General features: G+C 36.8%; 1 protein-coding gene across 1 annotated transcript in view; it reads right to left on the bottom strand.

Moving 5' to 3' along the window:
• Nucleotides 1-2,090: 2,090 nt before the first annotated feature.
• The window catches only part of TMPRSS15 (transmembrane serine protease 15), a 53,779-nt gene continuing 40,466 nt past the window's right edge, over nt 2,091-15,403 (bottom strand). The window contains exons 20-27 of the mRNA XM_054518605.1: nt 15,183-15,315; nt 11,437-11,532; nt 8,166-8,215; nt 7,530-7,704; nt 5,782-5,963; nt 5,490-5,585; nt 4,440-4,579; nt 2,091-2,766 (exon numbers count right to left, since the gene is read on the bottom strand). Coding sequence (XP_054374580.1) covers nt 2,611-2,766; nt 4,440-4,579; nt 5,490-5,585; nt 5,782-5,963; nt 7,530-7,704; nt 8,166-8,215; nt 11,437-11,532; nt 15,183-15,315 — 1,028 coding nt within the window. The 3' untranslated portion in view covers nt 2,091-2,610. The remainder of the gene's footprint in view (nt 2,767-4,439; nt 4,580-5,489; nt 5,586-5,781; nt 5,964-7,529; nt 7,705-8,165; nt 8,216-11,436; nt 11,533-15,182; nt 15,316-15,403) is intronic.

Raw genomic sequence — 15,403 nt, 5'->3', positions numbered from 1 at the left:
TGTAAATATTGATGAACTCAACTGAGGGGAGGAGAGACCTCTTTCTTGAGAAGAGTTGTGGTAAAAAGGACTTAGTTAATTTTTATGGTCTTGAAGGATTAACTCCCTTTAATTTAAGGATTAACTATTTCTTCATACTTCCAAAGGGCACGTAAAGTTGTCACTATCAATATCATGGTTAATGGCAGCAGAAGTGATTTTGAAGCACCAGTTAGGAGAAAGAAAATACCTTTAGGAGTGCTTTTTATGGAGTGAAAGTGATGGATAGGCAGGCATCGGCACAGACCTGTCTCAAACTCTGCGTGAAGACAGATGGGGAAGTGGCATCCAGTGCTTCTGTTGTGGTGTGCTCAGATTTTATGTAGAAACAAGAAATATTGGCTATTGGGACGAAATATTTCCATATCTATCACCATATCCATCCTCTGTTTCAAAGCATCTTGGAACTGACTCAATTGCAAATAATCTGTTCTGCCCAAGTGTTTTAACAAAGTATTGACTGGTTTCTTCACAGGTTAATTTGCAGGCAACTGAAGCCGTGGATGTTGACGAAAGGCTAGAATGTGATTGACTGAGGTTATGTTAGTTTTATCTAAACATAATTGGTTTAAATAAAATAGTTTTTAAAATAAATATAGTTTATGTGATATAGCTTTTTATGCCAGGGTTTATATAGTAGAAATATATAATATATTATATAGCATATTATAAATATATAGAATATATTTATATATACTTATAGAGTAGTATACTGTATAAGTATACAACTTTTTCAGTCTGATGAGTTGTTTTATCAATGTATATCTCAAAATACGCTTTGCATTTTGGAAAGCAAGAAAATGCACACAGATAAAAGTATCTTACTGTATTCCTGGGAAGCATATTTGCTAGTGACTGGATTTGCTTTCAGTTGGCTTTTGTGTTTCATTAACAGACTGAAACACAATGTACAATAGTGATCTATGGTAAATAATGCAAAAATCAGGTCATATTTTACTTAAGCATTTTAATGTAATTGCTTAATCCAAATCAATTTATACTGGTAGCAAGATGCTCTACTTTTTAGAGTAATAGGAGAAACAATCGTTCACTATAAAAGATAATATTTATGTCAGAACATCGTAAATATTTTAATGTCAAAAAACTGTGTCTTTCATATGAGAGACTGTGTCTAAAACAGCTTCTTACCTTCTCTCTGCCATAGTTATGTTTATCTGTGTTCTTTGTGATCACAGTTGTCTTGATAAAGCTGCAGATTTTGGTCTGGACCTAATTCTCTAATTACAAAGACCTGAAAGCAGTTTGGGACTTGTGTTTTTTTTATCAGTGACTGCCAACATCTGTTTGTAAGCATTTAATACCTTCATTTAGGGTTGTAAGAACCAACTCCAGGAGCTTAAAACACCTGTGTGTATATGTACACTTATACAGTAGGTGAAAGTGCATTTTGTAGTTTTGGTACAGTGGAATGATAAATACATTAAAATCCTATACTGGTCTGGAAACAGAAATAAAGAAGTGCATCATATTACACTAATACTGTAGAATTTAAGGCATTTGAACAAGTAAGTAATTATATTTTAATAGAAACCGATTTATAAAAGAGTTCAAGAAGATAAACCCCTTATTTTAGTTTTCATATTTTTTCCCTTTAGAATGCCGTAATGGGAAACCCTGCTGGTTTTTTTTATACAAAATATATATTAAAAATCACCAGTACAGAAAAAGCATGTAATATGGAAACACTATTAATCTTGAGGGAGAACTGGTACTCATTATTGTCAAATGTTTTTAGAAATATCACTTTTTATGAGAAGTTGTGGTATTGTGAGTCTTTAATTGGGTGTGGAAAAGCACATCTCTATAATTGTTTGAATAATTGCCAAACACTTGCCTAGAAAGAAAACTAAAAAGCTTCATTCAATCCTTTTTTAACTCTATTAATTCCAAACACATTACACAAGAGAGAACATTTGGCTGACATTCAGTTTGTTCATTAGAAAGCAGCATGATCCATGGTCAGCCTTTCTGCACAATCCATAAACCTCACTCCAGAGTCTTTTGTAAGAGGCAAGGCAGAGGAACTCCCATGAGCCCAGTTTAAATAGAGGACATAAACCTTCATTTTGATGTGCAGAGAGATTGCTGGGAAGAGTTGACTCTGCATTAATATGAAATTGCACATTGAAAAACACAATGTAAAAACATAAACCAGATAATATTTCACTTGATATTGACAATTTTGATTCTTTTCCAGTGAAGCATTTACAGTTTGCAAACATGTTTTTACTGCCTGTGCTTTGTAAAGCCCTCCACTGTGCAGTTAATGCACTGATGTTCAAAGAATCTGTTTTCCTAAGATCCTATATAAAACAAAAAGGTAAAATGACAAAACTATTTATTAACAAAACCACAGCATCTCTTTTGAAGTATTGTGCTCACTTGGAAATGGATCTTATTAACAAACAGAAGTTACCAATGTTTTCCTCACCAAGAGTTATGTGTTTATTTAGTTTCTCTGTGAGATTGAAACGGCGGCCTAGTGTACATCATTATGGAATATTTACTTTCAACATCTGAACTCCATTGCTATAATTAAAAAATATCAAGCTAATAGATGATGTTTTTGATCCAGTCCACAAACATGGTGACTCGGGCATACACTCCTGGTCGCTGGGGAAGTGCACACCCTTCTCCAAATGATGTCACACCAACCAAAAACCACCTGTCCCCATCTTGGAATGTCAGAGGGCCACCTGAATCCCCCTGCAATGACAAATTCAAAAGTTAAAAGTGAACAGCGTCAACTCTCAGGCAGAGCCTGTTTATGATGTTTGTTCATTTTGTTCCTTAATCATAGATGTATGATGTATGATCCCTGTATGTCCTGAGCACCAGCAAGTGAGATCAATATGAATATTTCCAAATGAAAAAAAAAATGGAAATTATCCATTACTTTTTTTCTTTATTTTTTAAATGATGTGACATCAGTCTTCCAATGCAAGACTGGACTTCAAGAGATTTTTTTTGATCATATTCCTTACATGTTCAGCCCTTCATATTTCACAAAGCCCGAGTAAATATGGAGTATTTTGTTCAGTTGAATATATTCAGCCAAAACAGTTCTATTTTCAGTCACTCAGGAGTTTCCACAGTTTCAATTTTAGAAAACAAAATAACAAGATTGCCAGAAGAGGTGTTCTTTTCTCTCACCACCTTTTCAATAGTTTAGCATACGTAGAATTGTAATAGAGACTGAATTTGACTTAGCTTGAGTGGGAATGAGTCAGCCGTGGGTGTCTTGTTTTGATGAGAAAGAAAACAATTACTATTTTTCTTTGTATATCGAGTTAGTTGAACCAGTATTCATTGTGTCTTCTCCAGGCCCTGTGAATGGATCTTTACCAGAGAATTCTGCAAGGACTCGGCCATTAAAATACTTCTGCCCATAACCCTGGGGCATCCCAGAATGTTAAAGGCTGTGACAGCAGCCTAAAGCGGGATGTGCTATCAGGAATCAGTTGTTTATCTTAGCTCATGGCTGACTGGTCATTGATCACAGTGCTGGTCACTTGTACTCTCTATCAGCCTGTGGTCCTACATGGAATTGTTTTTTGTTTTGTTTTGGGTTTCTTTTTGTTGCTGTTTTGGTTTTGGTTTTGTTCAGTATAAGGTTCAGAAAGAAAAAGGGAAGGAGGAAAACCATGAGGGAAAAGGACATTAGGCTTGAATAGAGTCCTTTTTCTAGACTAAACTGGGCAAAGTCAGGGCAGGTGGTGAAAGCTTAGGTTGGCAGGGCAAGGCAACAGGAATTATGTGAGAAGGCTTCTCATCAGCCTGGAGGGAAGCCAGCCAGTCTCCATGCCACGGATTCCATATTGATGGAAGAAAAACCATGTGGCAGCCACCTCTGAGGACATTCTCAAAGAGAAGCAGCAAGTGAAAAAGAGAGCTGGAATGGATAAATACGAAAGCCACAAGAGCATATATCACTGCAGAAAGGCAGCCTCTCTGAAATGCTATGGTGTCTGCTTAGGAGAGGTCTTCAGAGTCTACAGATTCTGGGGAAAAGCAGATTTTCTCTCTCTATTTCCCATTCTATTTGGTATTTATTTCTCTGTTCTCTGCATTTCTCTAAGTATGTGCGTCTCTCCTTCATGGAATTACTCAGCAGGAATTATTCAAAGCCTACTGCAAAAAATTCCCAGTTCTCATATTTATCTCCCTCCATGATTGTTTATGCCAAGATGACACACACACACAAAAATAATTTTAACTTGTATCCTGATAAAATATTAAATGGGCAAAGTACCATGAGTAGAAGTTACATTAATGGACAGGGATTGTTCTGTTTTTCATGAGTGGAGGATCAGGGAGAGATTTATTCAGTAACTAGATGAAGTTTATGTCACCAGTGGAAATGAGTTGCTTCTACTTACCTGGCAGGAATCTATGCCTCCCATGTCATACCCTGCACAGAGCATATTCTCAGTAATATTATATTTTGGCAGCCATTGCTGGCATTTTTCATTGGAAAGGAGAGGAACCTCTGCTTCTTGCAATATATTTGAAGAGGGACCTGATGAGAATACAAAGTACATTTACCTGCAGCATTAAATACGTGCATCCCACTGGGAACACTGATGGTTTTGTTCCTGTTCCAACATGCTCAGCACACTCCTGAGCAGCAGGAATCCCTGCCTTACTGCTGTACTACTCAGGCTTATGCCCCTGTAACACAGTCTCTGATTAAACAGGGCTCATTAACTGAATTCTGTCTTTCATTTTTGTAATGGGACTGAATTTGGTTATAATTGAATCAAGATTACAAAAATCAATGACTATGAACTCACTGTGGGGAGATCTAAGGGATGATTAAAGACTTAGGAACATGGGTTGTCTAGTGTTTCCTCAGTGTTCATTGTGTACCTTTGGTTATTTAAAGTTTTTTTAAAAATTATTTTATTAATTCCTCTCAAAATTTTAAATGCAATTTAATGTAGAAGTCAATGTATTCAACTGTGGAAGTGAAATGGCATGTTTATTATTTCAGAGAGACTCCAAATCTGGAGCATATGACATACAAACAGAACATACATTTCACACTGCAGTCAGCTTTCTTGACTTCTGGGGAAAATCATTTGCACATTGTCAGAAAGACTTATCTTCCTCTTACCCCACCCAATATCTGGAACTGAGATGTACATATTTCATGTTGAGAAAAGTAGTCATCATAACTTCTAAGTGGATGTAAGAAGATTTCTTTATAGCCTAATGAACTTAGATATGCATGTTTTTTTTTTTCCTAAGAGATATGTTATAAGTATAATTTTGCTTCAGAGAAGAAATAGTGGAATGGGATAGTTCCTAAATTTTCATATGGAATAGTAGCTCTCTAAACTATTTGACCTTAGCAACTCCTGTGGAATAGAAACAAGCCTCCTCTCACAGCTACATGCCTGTCAGAATTTTCCAAGCAGACAACCCACCTTCATTGCTAATATGTCCCCAGCCAGCAATGGAGCAGATAATTCCTGGTGAAAACTGTTGGTTTTTTTCTGGTAGGCAGATAGGTTGTATGTAATCTGTGAATGAGAAACAAGTAATCAATTTCAACCTCTTCCCTGTATTCAGGTTTTTATGAAGTCATACCAGAAAATGTTCATTAATTCAAACCCCCTTTTTGCCAAGATATCCAGGAATTACTGAGCAGACTCCCCACCACCCTCACATGCTTAGCATAATAGAATAAATGGGTCTTTTGGGAAAACAAAAACTCACCTGTATACTGCACTTTGTGTTGAAGGTGCATCAGAGCAATATCACTGTCTTTTGTTTGCTTCATGTAATGAGGATTTATAATTATTCTGTCAATGTTCCGAACCACTGTTGGAGGCTGTGCCAGGTCTGACTGGCTGTACAAGCCAAGAGCTGCCTGCCAGCGGGATGGCTTCAGTTGTCTCCTAGAAATTGCAAAGAGAGTATTCACAATTAGGAATGATTAATGGAAGTCTTGAAAAATGTGTATCAGATAAAATGCTGATATTTAGCCTCGTGGCAACCTGTAGCATTTGCAATTTTTGTCAAATAAATAGAATGGGGTAGATGTGCTTAGAATTCTGTGAGTATCACTGTCTTAAACATCCACACTGCAGATATGTGTTGCTGATTTTTTTTTATGGTGAGCTTATAATGCATTATTTATAATGAATTAATCAGATGGTGGTGCAGAGGAGGAAAATACATTAACTAAATTACCATGGCTTTTTAAACACTATGAGGAATACTGCTGACTGCTGGCAATTAATATTGGTCCTAGTTAGAAAAGTGTAATGGAATGTCTAAGGAATAAGAGGTCTGAGATGTTGGAAATGCTGCAGCTCACAGACTCAGAAAACTAGTCTCTTAGTTTTTAATCTCAATCAAACAAGATATGCTAAGACAAAATATGGCATAATCTGCATTTTTTTCCTAATCTACACATGCTGGTTTGAGACCGTGTTCATCAGAGAACTTAAATATTTTCTGGTTTTTAATCAATCCCTTTATGGTTTAAAAAGTACATTTTCAGCCTGATTGTTGGACTGAATTGGTTTCTGCTCATCTTTTGGTTTGACATCAAGATGTTCTTTTGTTCTAAACTAGGAGTGTCCAAGTTAAATGTTTAAAAAGTGTGAAACTGCAGGCTTCAATTTAGGAAAATTCTGGCAAAGGCAAAATTAGATTTAGTTGAAAATAGAAAGGTGATTCACATGAAAAGGAAGTATCAAGACAACTGTGGACTTATTGTGTGGAAACTAAGGGGCTTAATCCTTTTCATTTTAGTGTCTTTGTGTGGAACGTAGCACTCATACCATGAGGCAGCGTTAGGATTTTGGCATAGTCACCACTGCCTTACCATTTAGCTATTTGTAGTGAAAGCCCTACTCTAATTTTGGTTTTGGGTTTTTTTGGTTGATTTTTTTTTTTTGCCATTCCAGTTTCTATATGTCTTTTACAACTTCTGTTTTTATTGTAGATATTATGAAATATCCTAAAAAATATTTCAATATGCATCGCTTCTTTGAATGGTACAAATTACACCATAGAGAGGATATCCAATATTGCCTAATCAATGCACATAAATCAAGATTTGTTCCAGTGATGCACAGTAAATCTTGATCAATCCAGGATAATATGTAGGAGGAACACTGGGTTTAATTTATGGCTTATGATGTCACCTTTTATAACACTGGTAGAGGAATTCACCCAATTTATGGAGACCCACAATAATTATGGATTAAGTACCAATGCTCAGTATTAATACCATGCATTTAAAGTGCAGCTCCTTATTATTCAGGAAATACTGCTTGGTTCCATAATTTTCTGCATTAAAGTAAGGACTAAGGATTTACCAGGAAGTAAATTAGCCTACAAGTTCAAACCATGGTAATTAAACCAGGAGCTAGTTGTTAATTTTTCATATCAGTGTCACAATTTGTTCATAATCTGATGCCTCCTTAGTGAACTTGGATATAGAAGAACTTTACCCATAGACACAGTGTGCTCCTGTTACCAGCCACTCGTCACTGACAAGGGAAGCTCCACAAACAGGTAGGAAATTAAAATGGAGGGAAACTATCCAAGGCCAAGCCTCTCTTCTGGCATCATTTCCACCTACAATTCTTGTTCCATTATTCTGAGATACCAGGTTTTTTCCACAAGCTACGATAAAACAAAATAAAATCAAATAAGAAGTTATTAAAGGGATGTAGCATATTTTGTTAGACTAGTCAATTTTCTTGGGAAAAACATGGCTTTGTAGAATCTGAACTGCTATTCAAAAATACCGTGGAAAAAAGTTTGGCTTTTTATAGCTGAAATCAAGATGCGACTGTCTAAGTTGGATTTAGATGTTTTCTTTCCTCAGATCTTCTGGAATTTTTATACATTTATTTTATAAATGTTTTCACTACAGATCCATCTCTAGTGTACACTTAACACTGAAATCAAGTGAAGACTAAATTTTCCTTTGTTTATATCATTTATGAGTATAGCATTTATAGTCCATTCCCTAACCTTTCCATTCAAGCTATAAACATTTGGCTTTATGGTCTGAACAATTTGATCTCTCTGTGAAATATTCCTGGATTCTGTGTACTTACATTAAATATCATTGTACTTACACTGAATGTTACATTGCAGATGAACCACCAGGTTGTCCCAACAGTGTTCTCTAGAATGAAAGTGCAATTAAATGACAAGTATCTGCACACATCAGATAACTCTGACTGTCAAATATATATACATGCACACACAGAGAAATTTATACAATCATATATATGAAAGTACATTCATTTAGCAGTATCAGCCTGGTAAGTATAATAACTAATGCTACAAGTTTAAATTATGTTTTAATTATAAGTATACAACATAATAGGTTCTACAAGTTTAAATGTACATATTCCTCTTCAGTGGGCACTTAATTGATTTATATTATGGAAATAATAATAGACTCTTCCTGTATTTTAGGGAAATGGGTCATCTGCCCGAGACAGATTTGCAATAAACTTATAGCTGCCTATGGCATTTTTTCCTACCTTTTGAGACGTTTTCAATACCTTACCACTAGAGATCAGTGTGGCCAAAGAATTTAAGAGGTTAGTTTTATATCCCTGTTTCATTTTACTAAGAAAACAATGCTACTGTAAAATACGCAGTTGCATATGCTAGGTTAGAAATTATTTAGCAAATATATAAAGCCAGAGTCTGAAGAGCACAAGACCATAGATCAAAACTGCTCAAGCATTTCTGATACCCAGAGGTTTTAATATTATGTTCATAGTCTATAATGAATCTGAGGCACTTGGGACGGTGTGCGTGCTAGCAATTCAAATCTGATACACACAAAAATGAGAATGAGGGGAAGACAGAAAACCAAGCTCTGCCAACATTCCATTTGTAAATAGAGTAGGTGAGGATACTTTAAGCATGATAGGGAATGATGTATCCCTCAACTGTGTTTGCTCTAAAATTGGATATCTGCTGTGAGTGAGATGTGACCTAGTAATTTCCCAATGGCACAGAGGGACATGAAATAAAGTGGGAATTGCAACCACCCACCACCTCCCCAGTTAAACCTTCACTATAGTGGGGTGCAAATGAGATATTCCTCTGGCCCTGAATAGTCCCACGTTGCCATTTTCCACTTCAAGGTAGGTACCTAATTTTAAAGCTGTAATTTAAAAAGTGAAAACCATTTTCTGTGACACACATTTTCTGTATCCAAATATGTAACCAGACAAATATTAAGAAACCAAAAATGCAAGAAACCAAAACCACCTTCTGCATAAACTTCATAGCAACTAAATACACTTTTCCATGATGCCTTCATAGGCTTTCAATGGGGGAGTCAGTGGGTCTTTCATCTAATCCTATTCTTATAGGTAGATGCATAAACTACCTGACCTAACAACCAAAGTGTCAGATTTGTGCCTATAATTTTCACTGTAAAGGGAGTTGCCTGTCCCACCACAAGTACCTACTGGTTGGTTGCTTCAGCAGAAATTACTTCATTTGCCTCTGCTTTTCCTTCCTTTTGGAGCTAGCTCCCAGCAGGAGAAGCGCTCCCTTGCCTGCACTTCAGCCCAACAGTTCTCAGCTGCCTCTTGGTCTGCACAGGAGTGGCCAAAAGGCACCAGAGGCATGTGCTGAACCCCCTCCTCTGTGCCTCTCTGAGTGTCAGCTGTCAAGCAGCATGCCAGGCAGAAATCTGGAGTAGTTAGGGTGTCTGTGAGCATGATCTTCACTTAGAACTGGCAAAACCAATTAGTCCCTGTGGAATCTGCTCACATGTGTCAAAAAGGCAGGATCTGGGCTCTTACAAAACTATCCTGCCAAAAATCACATTACCTAAGGGCACCAGAGAATTCTTTTGCTGTCTCTGTCACTGCAGATTTCAAGCCCTATTATATGTGCCCTCCTTTGTTTCAATGGTGGATGCACTTGAATAAAAAAAAACAAAGACAATGTGAGAAATACATTTTATAATTGGATTACCAGTTAATGAATTCCGTTGCTTAAATTATCAAATCTGTGTGATCTTTCTAGCATTCATTATATGTAGAAAAACCATGTGAGAATCTGCAATGGTGTCACCCTGCAAAATGATTCCTATCAGCTGTCCAGATGAAACATGGGAGAAGACACCTATTTCTGCAACAGAAATACAACTAAGATAAATGAATTTATTCCATTTCCTCCTGCTTTAATCACTTTTAGTGTTTAACAGGTAGTAAGAGAAGACATCTTTAAATCATTACTGCTCTTCAAGATGTCTTGTGGAAATGCTGGTTTAGACATTCACTCAAGAAAAGAAGAAAAATAGCCTCCAATGATATTCCATTAGTTTAAGATACTTTCGCCACCTATGAGAATGATAAATGTTTGGGGTTAACAGAGTATAATCAGAACATAAAATGTAACTTTTAATTTTTTTTTTGTGAAGACAAAATAATAGACCATAGAAAATTAAGACATGTCTCTTGTTTTGTCACTATGTGTTACGTTTATTAAGGGAAACTGAAAGAACATGGACTCTTGCTGTCCTCAACATGGTTTCAGCATTTTAGCAATTAGACAGTAATTTTCTGGCTCAGTGTTCTGGTAGAAATCCAGAAAAAATTATACAGTAAAGCCTCTTATAAACAGAAAACAGTAATTGAAGTCATTACAATTCTTTAAACTGATGATGGCAAGCCTTTCTGCTTGGGAGTTGTGTTGTAAATCCCACTATTTCCTGAGGAGGTAATCCTGGGCTAATATCACATTTTCATTAAATCTACAAGAAATTAACAGTTTTTAGTACTCTTCAGAATCCCTTCAGCAGTTATTTGGACTGAGAAAGGTAAGAATAGAATCAAATGTATTTTAAGGATCATGTAATCTAATGATTCACTTGTAAAGGTGGAGACAAATCCAGAAGTCATCTTTTGAGTGGGGATAGTTTGTTTAAATATAGATTCCTGTCTGTGGATGGCTTAAATTAGCAATCCTCAGTGTGTCCAAAGTCTATATCAATAAAGTTAAAGGACTATAGAGTGTGACTTATCATATTTCAAGAGATGCCTTGATGTATCACATTTTGGAGAGCTTATTTTTCTCTGCTGATTACAGAGAGAACCTACTGTGACAACTACTCTATAACTATGGGTGATTGTCACTCCATCCTAATTCTTCTATATTATATATAGGTAGTCTTAATTCTACTATATTATATACTCATAATTTTGAGATTTCTAGATAAGAAATATTTTCATAAAAGAGCATATAATTTCCACAGTAAATGGATAGAGATGTAGAAAGAAATTAGGATTTGAGCTATACATTAGTGCATACATAATCATCACAACACTTAAAGACATCATTTGTATGAGGAATAAACCTCCCTGTACCCACCTTTTTGTAAAAATTAGCTTCTGGTTACCTCCTTTGGTAATGGTGACAAATGGGCCATCTCCAGTGAATAATACAGATGATGACATATTTGTATTCCTGGGTCAAAAAGACACATGAATATTTTTAGATATATACCCTATTCCACCTGTGGAACAATATTTGGGAAATGATTATGCTGACAGTATAAACACCAGCTTTTAAATTTTTTTTTTCTTCTCCTCAAATAATGACCCTTTAGCAGGGGATTTTTGAGGCTTGAAACTTGTTTGGATTACAATGTGAGTCTCTTACTTCCAGTTTTACATCTTAGTCTAAGATTTCTAATGCTACATTCATATTGAAAGAGATATTAACAGTTATTTTGACAGCAGTAAATATTTAGTTTGGTTTTTCTGTGCCACAATGATGGGTTTGAAATACCAGTTCTTAAATGTATGGAGCTAGAACTTAGTATGCCAAACAGGGCAGTAATAGCTGAACACTGGGGTATCACAGTCTTGCTTTTTTGAGGGGTGCAGTTATACTATAATGCTTTGGAAATAAATTAAATTATATTTTGTATCATGAAGAATCTAATAGAGTAAAAAAAAAAAGTTAATTTTCACCTCATAGATCTGTTGAAATCAGAGTAGCTGTGGAATAAGTCAAGAGTGTTGTGTTTGGTATTGATCAAGAGTGGGATGTATTAATAGAATCACAGAATCACAGAACAGTTTGGGTTGGATGGCACCTTTAAAGGTCATGTAGTCAATTTAAAAGAATCAAATAGTCTATTCTTCAACTAACTTTATTTTTTTAGCAATGGCTTTTTGAAATTTGAATTCTGTGTACTATTGGTGAGAGAAATTGTTTTGACATTTAGAACCCATATCCAGATTTACTTTATAGTCCATTCTGCATCATGCACTTTGTGATAACTCATATGACCAGTTTGGAACACATATCTATGAAACATATTTGCTTTCCCTTGAGGAAGCATGGGGAAAAAAGATAGCTGGGGTTAGACTGAATAATTTTTGGGGGGATGACAACATCCCATCTGGCCTTTTAACCTTAAACATCTCAGGAGCAAGAAGGGAACCATTTGTTTCATACACAAGGAGCACCTGCGGGTTTAATGCACAGGGAGCACCTGCACTGAGTCTTCTCTTCAAATGCAGTAAATCTCACTCTCCTGGGAAGGATGAAGTCTAGAATCTGCCTGCAAGTCTGCTGTGTGTGAAGTAAAGAGGTGTTCAACAACCCTGCCTGTGCCACCAGGAGAGTTGTATGGTCCACCTGCTGGAAAAGTCACTGCTGCTGCATTTCTCAGCCTGGAAGTGCTTTTAGACAGTCTGAGAGAGCAGTAAAGTGCCAGGCCAGGTAGGCAGAGTCAAATTCTATGATTAAGAACTTTGCTGAGACCTGAAAAGTATTCCCAGGACCTAATTTCCTTCTGAAGAATGTTGCAAGTTCATGAAGAAAACAGAAGGAAGGGTTGCAGAGTAAAGACTAAAAACGCTCACTCTTGTTGGATTTTTAGGTGTGATAAAATTGCCAGGTCTACCCCCATTCCTGGGTACAATTTAGCAAAGACCCAGCTGGCTCTGGTCCCAGGGAAACAGGATTGTTTTGCATTGGCCCAATGCAATGGTGAAAAGCTCAGTGTGTGATTTTCTTGGTTCCAGGAAATAAGATGCTGACAACAGATTTTAGCAGTACTGTCAGAGGCACACAGCTACAAGTGCAAGCTGAGCAAAGGATTATTTTCAGGTTTCTCGAGAGCATCAATTTGTTGATCTTGCAGCCCAGTCTAATTAAGAAGATTTGTAAATTATTTGCCTAAGCTGTATTTTGTAGATGCACAATAAGCATGTCCTCAGACTGGCTTCTTGTTTGGTACAAATCACAAATGCAACAGCCACATATTTGAGAAATGGAGGCAAAAGGATTCACACTGAGATTTACTGGAACCTGTGAGGAGCATTGCACTTTGTAGCCCATGTACATAAATAATCAGGATATGGTACAGGGCTCCTATCAGCTCAGTCCTTTTCATAAATTAAACAGAAAATGAGACTAGCAAATATATAAGCAATTAATAGTAAAACTAAATTGCCCTAGAAGAACTTTAGCCTGTCTTTCTAATAAAACATGATTCTAGGGAGTAATTCAGGGTAGGAGCATGAGCTACAGCCTACTCAGGACCTGCTATTGCAAACATCCATTTAGTAACAAATGTGGTGATGGTTATTAAGAAATGTGCTGCTACAGGGGGATTCAAGGAAAGCAGAATAGTATGATGCTCACAGAAGTCACACACACACACACAAACACACACATACACACACACACACACATATATATATACCTATTAATATATTAATACATACATAAATATAGACACACCCATATGAGAATTTTGTCCTATGCTGTAACTGCTGTAGCACCCAGATTACAAAAATGTAATACAAGTTAGGTTTAAAGATATTTTTGCTAGACAATGGGAGTATGTAATAAACTGAGAATGCTATGAAGAAAAAAAAGCATTAACTAATATTTAAAAGCTAGAATACCATGGAAGGCAAAGCTTGTTGAAGCTTATCAAATATGACAATTAAATCAGTAGACCACAAAATTACTCCTGTCCAGAAGGGAAAGGAGGCAGGGCAGGGGCAGAAAGAATCAGAGGAAGAAGCCACTGGCCACTCTAAGGAACAAGGTATTTGACCAGAAGCACATTTAAACACAGTTTGTGTGTTCTTACATGCACGGATACATAAATTACAGTCAGGATTTCTGCATGTAGCTACCTGATTTTATGTAAACTCAGTACTCACCCAAAGGAAAAAAGTAAAAACCCAACAAACCAGCAGACATTCATCCAATTAGAAGCATTTCTGAAATAACACTTGGATATTTTTCTAAGTCATTCTAACTCGGTGATTGCTGCAATTAATTTGTCAGAAGGGGATTTGTAAGCATCTTTCTTTGGTCACAGACCAAAAATAGTGAATTGCAAGCTCAGAATTTAGTTTGATTATTGGTTGGGTGAATGATATTCCCAAAAAACCTCAGCACTGCAGGAAAGCTAATTATTATTTAGTGGATGGAAGTAGAGTAGCACATGATGTAAGTAAGGCCAAAATTTAGGCCATAAATTTTACCACAGATTCAAAAATGCAACACCCTGCACTCAGCAATCCCCATGTTTCCCCTGAAAATTCTTCTGAGCAGGGACTAAAGCCAAATCTATTTTTCTGCCATATACTTCCCTACTCCATCCCTGCTCTAAGTCTCCCTCAAAATTCCATTCTACCTAGCAGAATTCTAGAATTCCATTCTATTCTAGCAGAGTATCCAAGTGATGATCTCTACTTGGAATGATCAGCAGCACTACAAAAGCAGAGCAGCCAAGGCTGCTGTTGGCTCCAGCTTTGAGCCATCCTTAAGAAAGTGAAGATGTAATTGATGACAAAAAGTGATAAAAGGGTGATGCATCCACAACACTTTCCCAGTGTTCTCCAATATGCATCCTCATGCCCAACCTGCCACGTTCAGAGTCATCAATCCTGTGCTGAATGTTATCAAGACAGGGTTTGCCACATTCTCAAGTTTGTTGGCACACCAAGCACTCCACTTGACAGAGACAGATACACTTGCCATTTTTTTGGAGAGTACACCAGTAAAATGAGGAGGAAAATGCCAATATACACTCAACAAATCTGCAAACAAGTCACAAAGGACAATGAATATTTATCACTCACCCCAACCCCAGCAGCTGGCAAACACTGTCTGAAATCTCTCTGCTCCAATGATCTGCACATGCCAGGTGCCACAACTTCCCGACCCTGGCCTGTACCAGCCCTTCGGTGCTCAGAGAGCCATTGAGTAATCTCACTGGAGAACAAAACATGCAGAAGCATTTTAGATACGTGGCAAACCACTTTCCTCCCCCACCCCAAGCAAACAGAAATGTAATATAAAG

This window comes from Molothrus ater, chromosome 2 (assembly GCF_012460135.2).
Source record: "Molothrus ater isolate BHLD 08-10-18 breed brown headed cowbird chromosome 2, BPBGC_Mater_1.1, whole genome shotgun sequence".
Lineage (NCBI taxonomy): Eukaryota > Metazoa > Chordata > Aves > Passeriformes > Icteridae > Molothrus > Molothrus ater.
The sequence above is the reverse complement of the archived record's forward strand: the minus strand, read 5'-3'. Positions and strand labels throughout refer to the sequence as shown.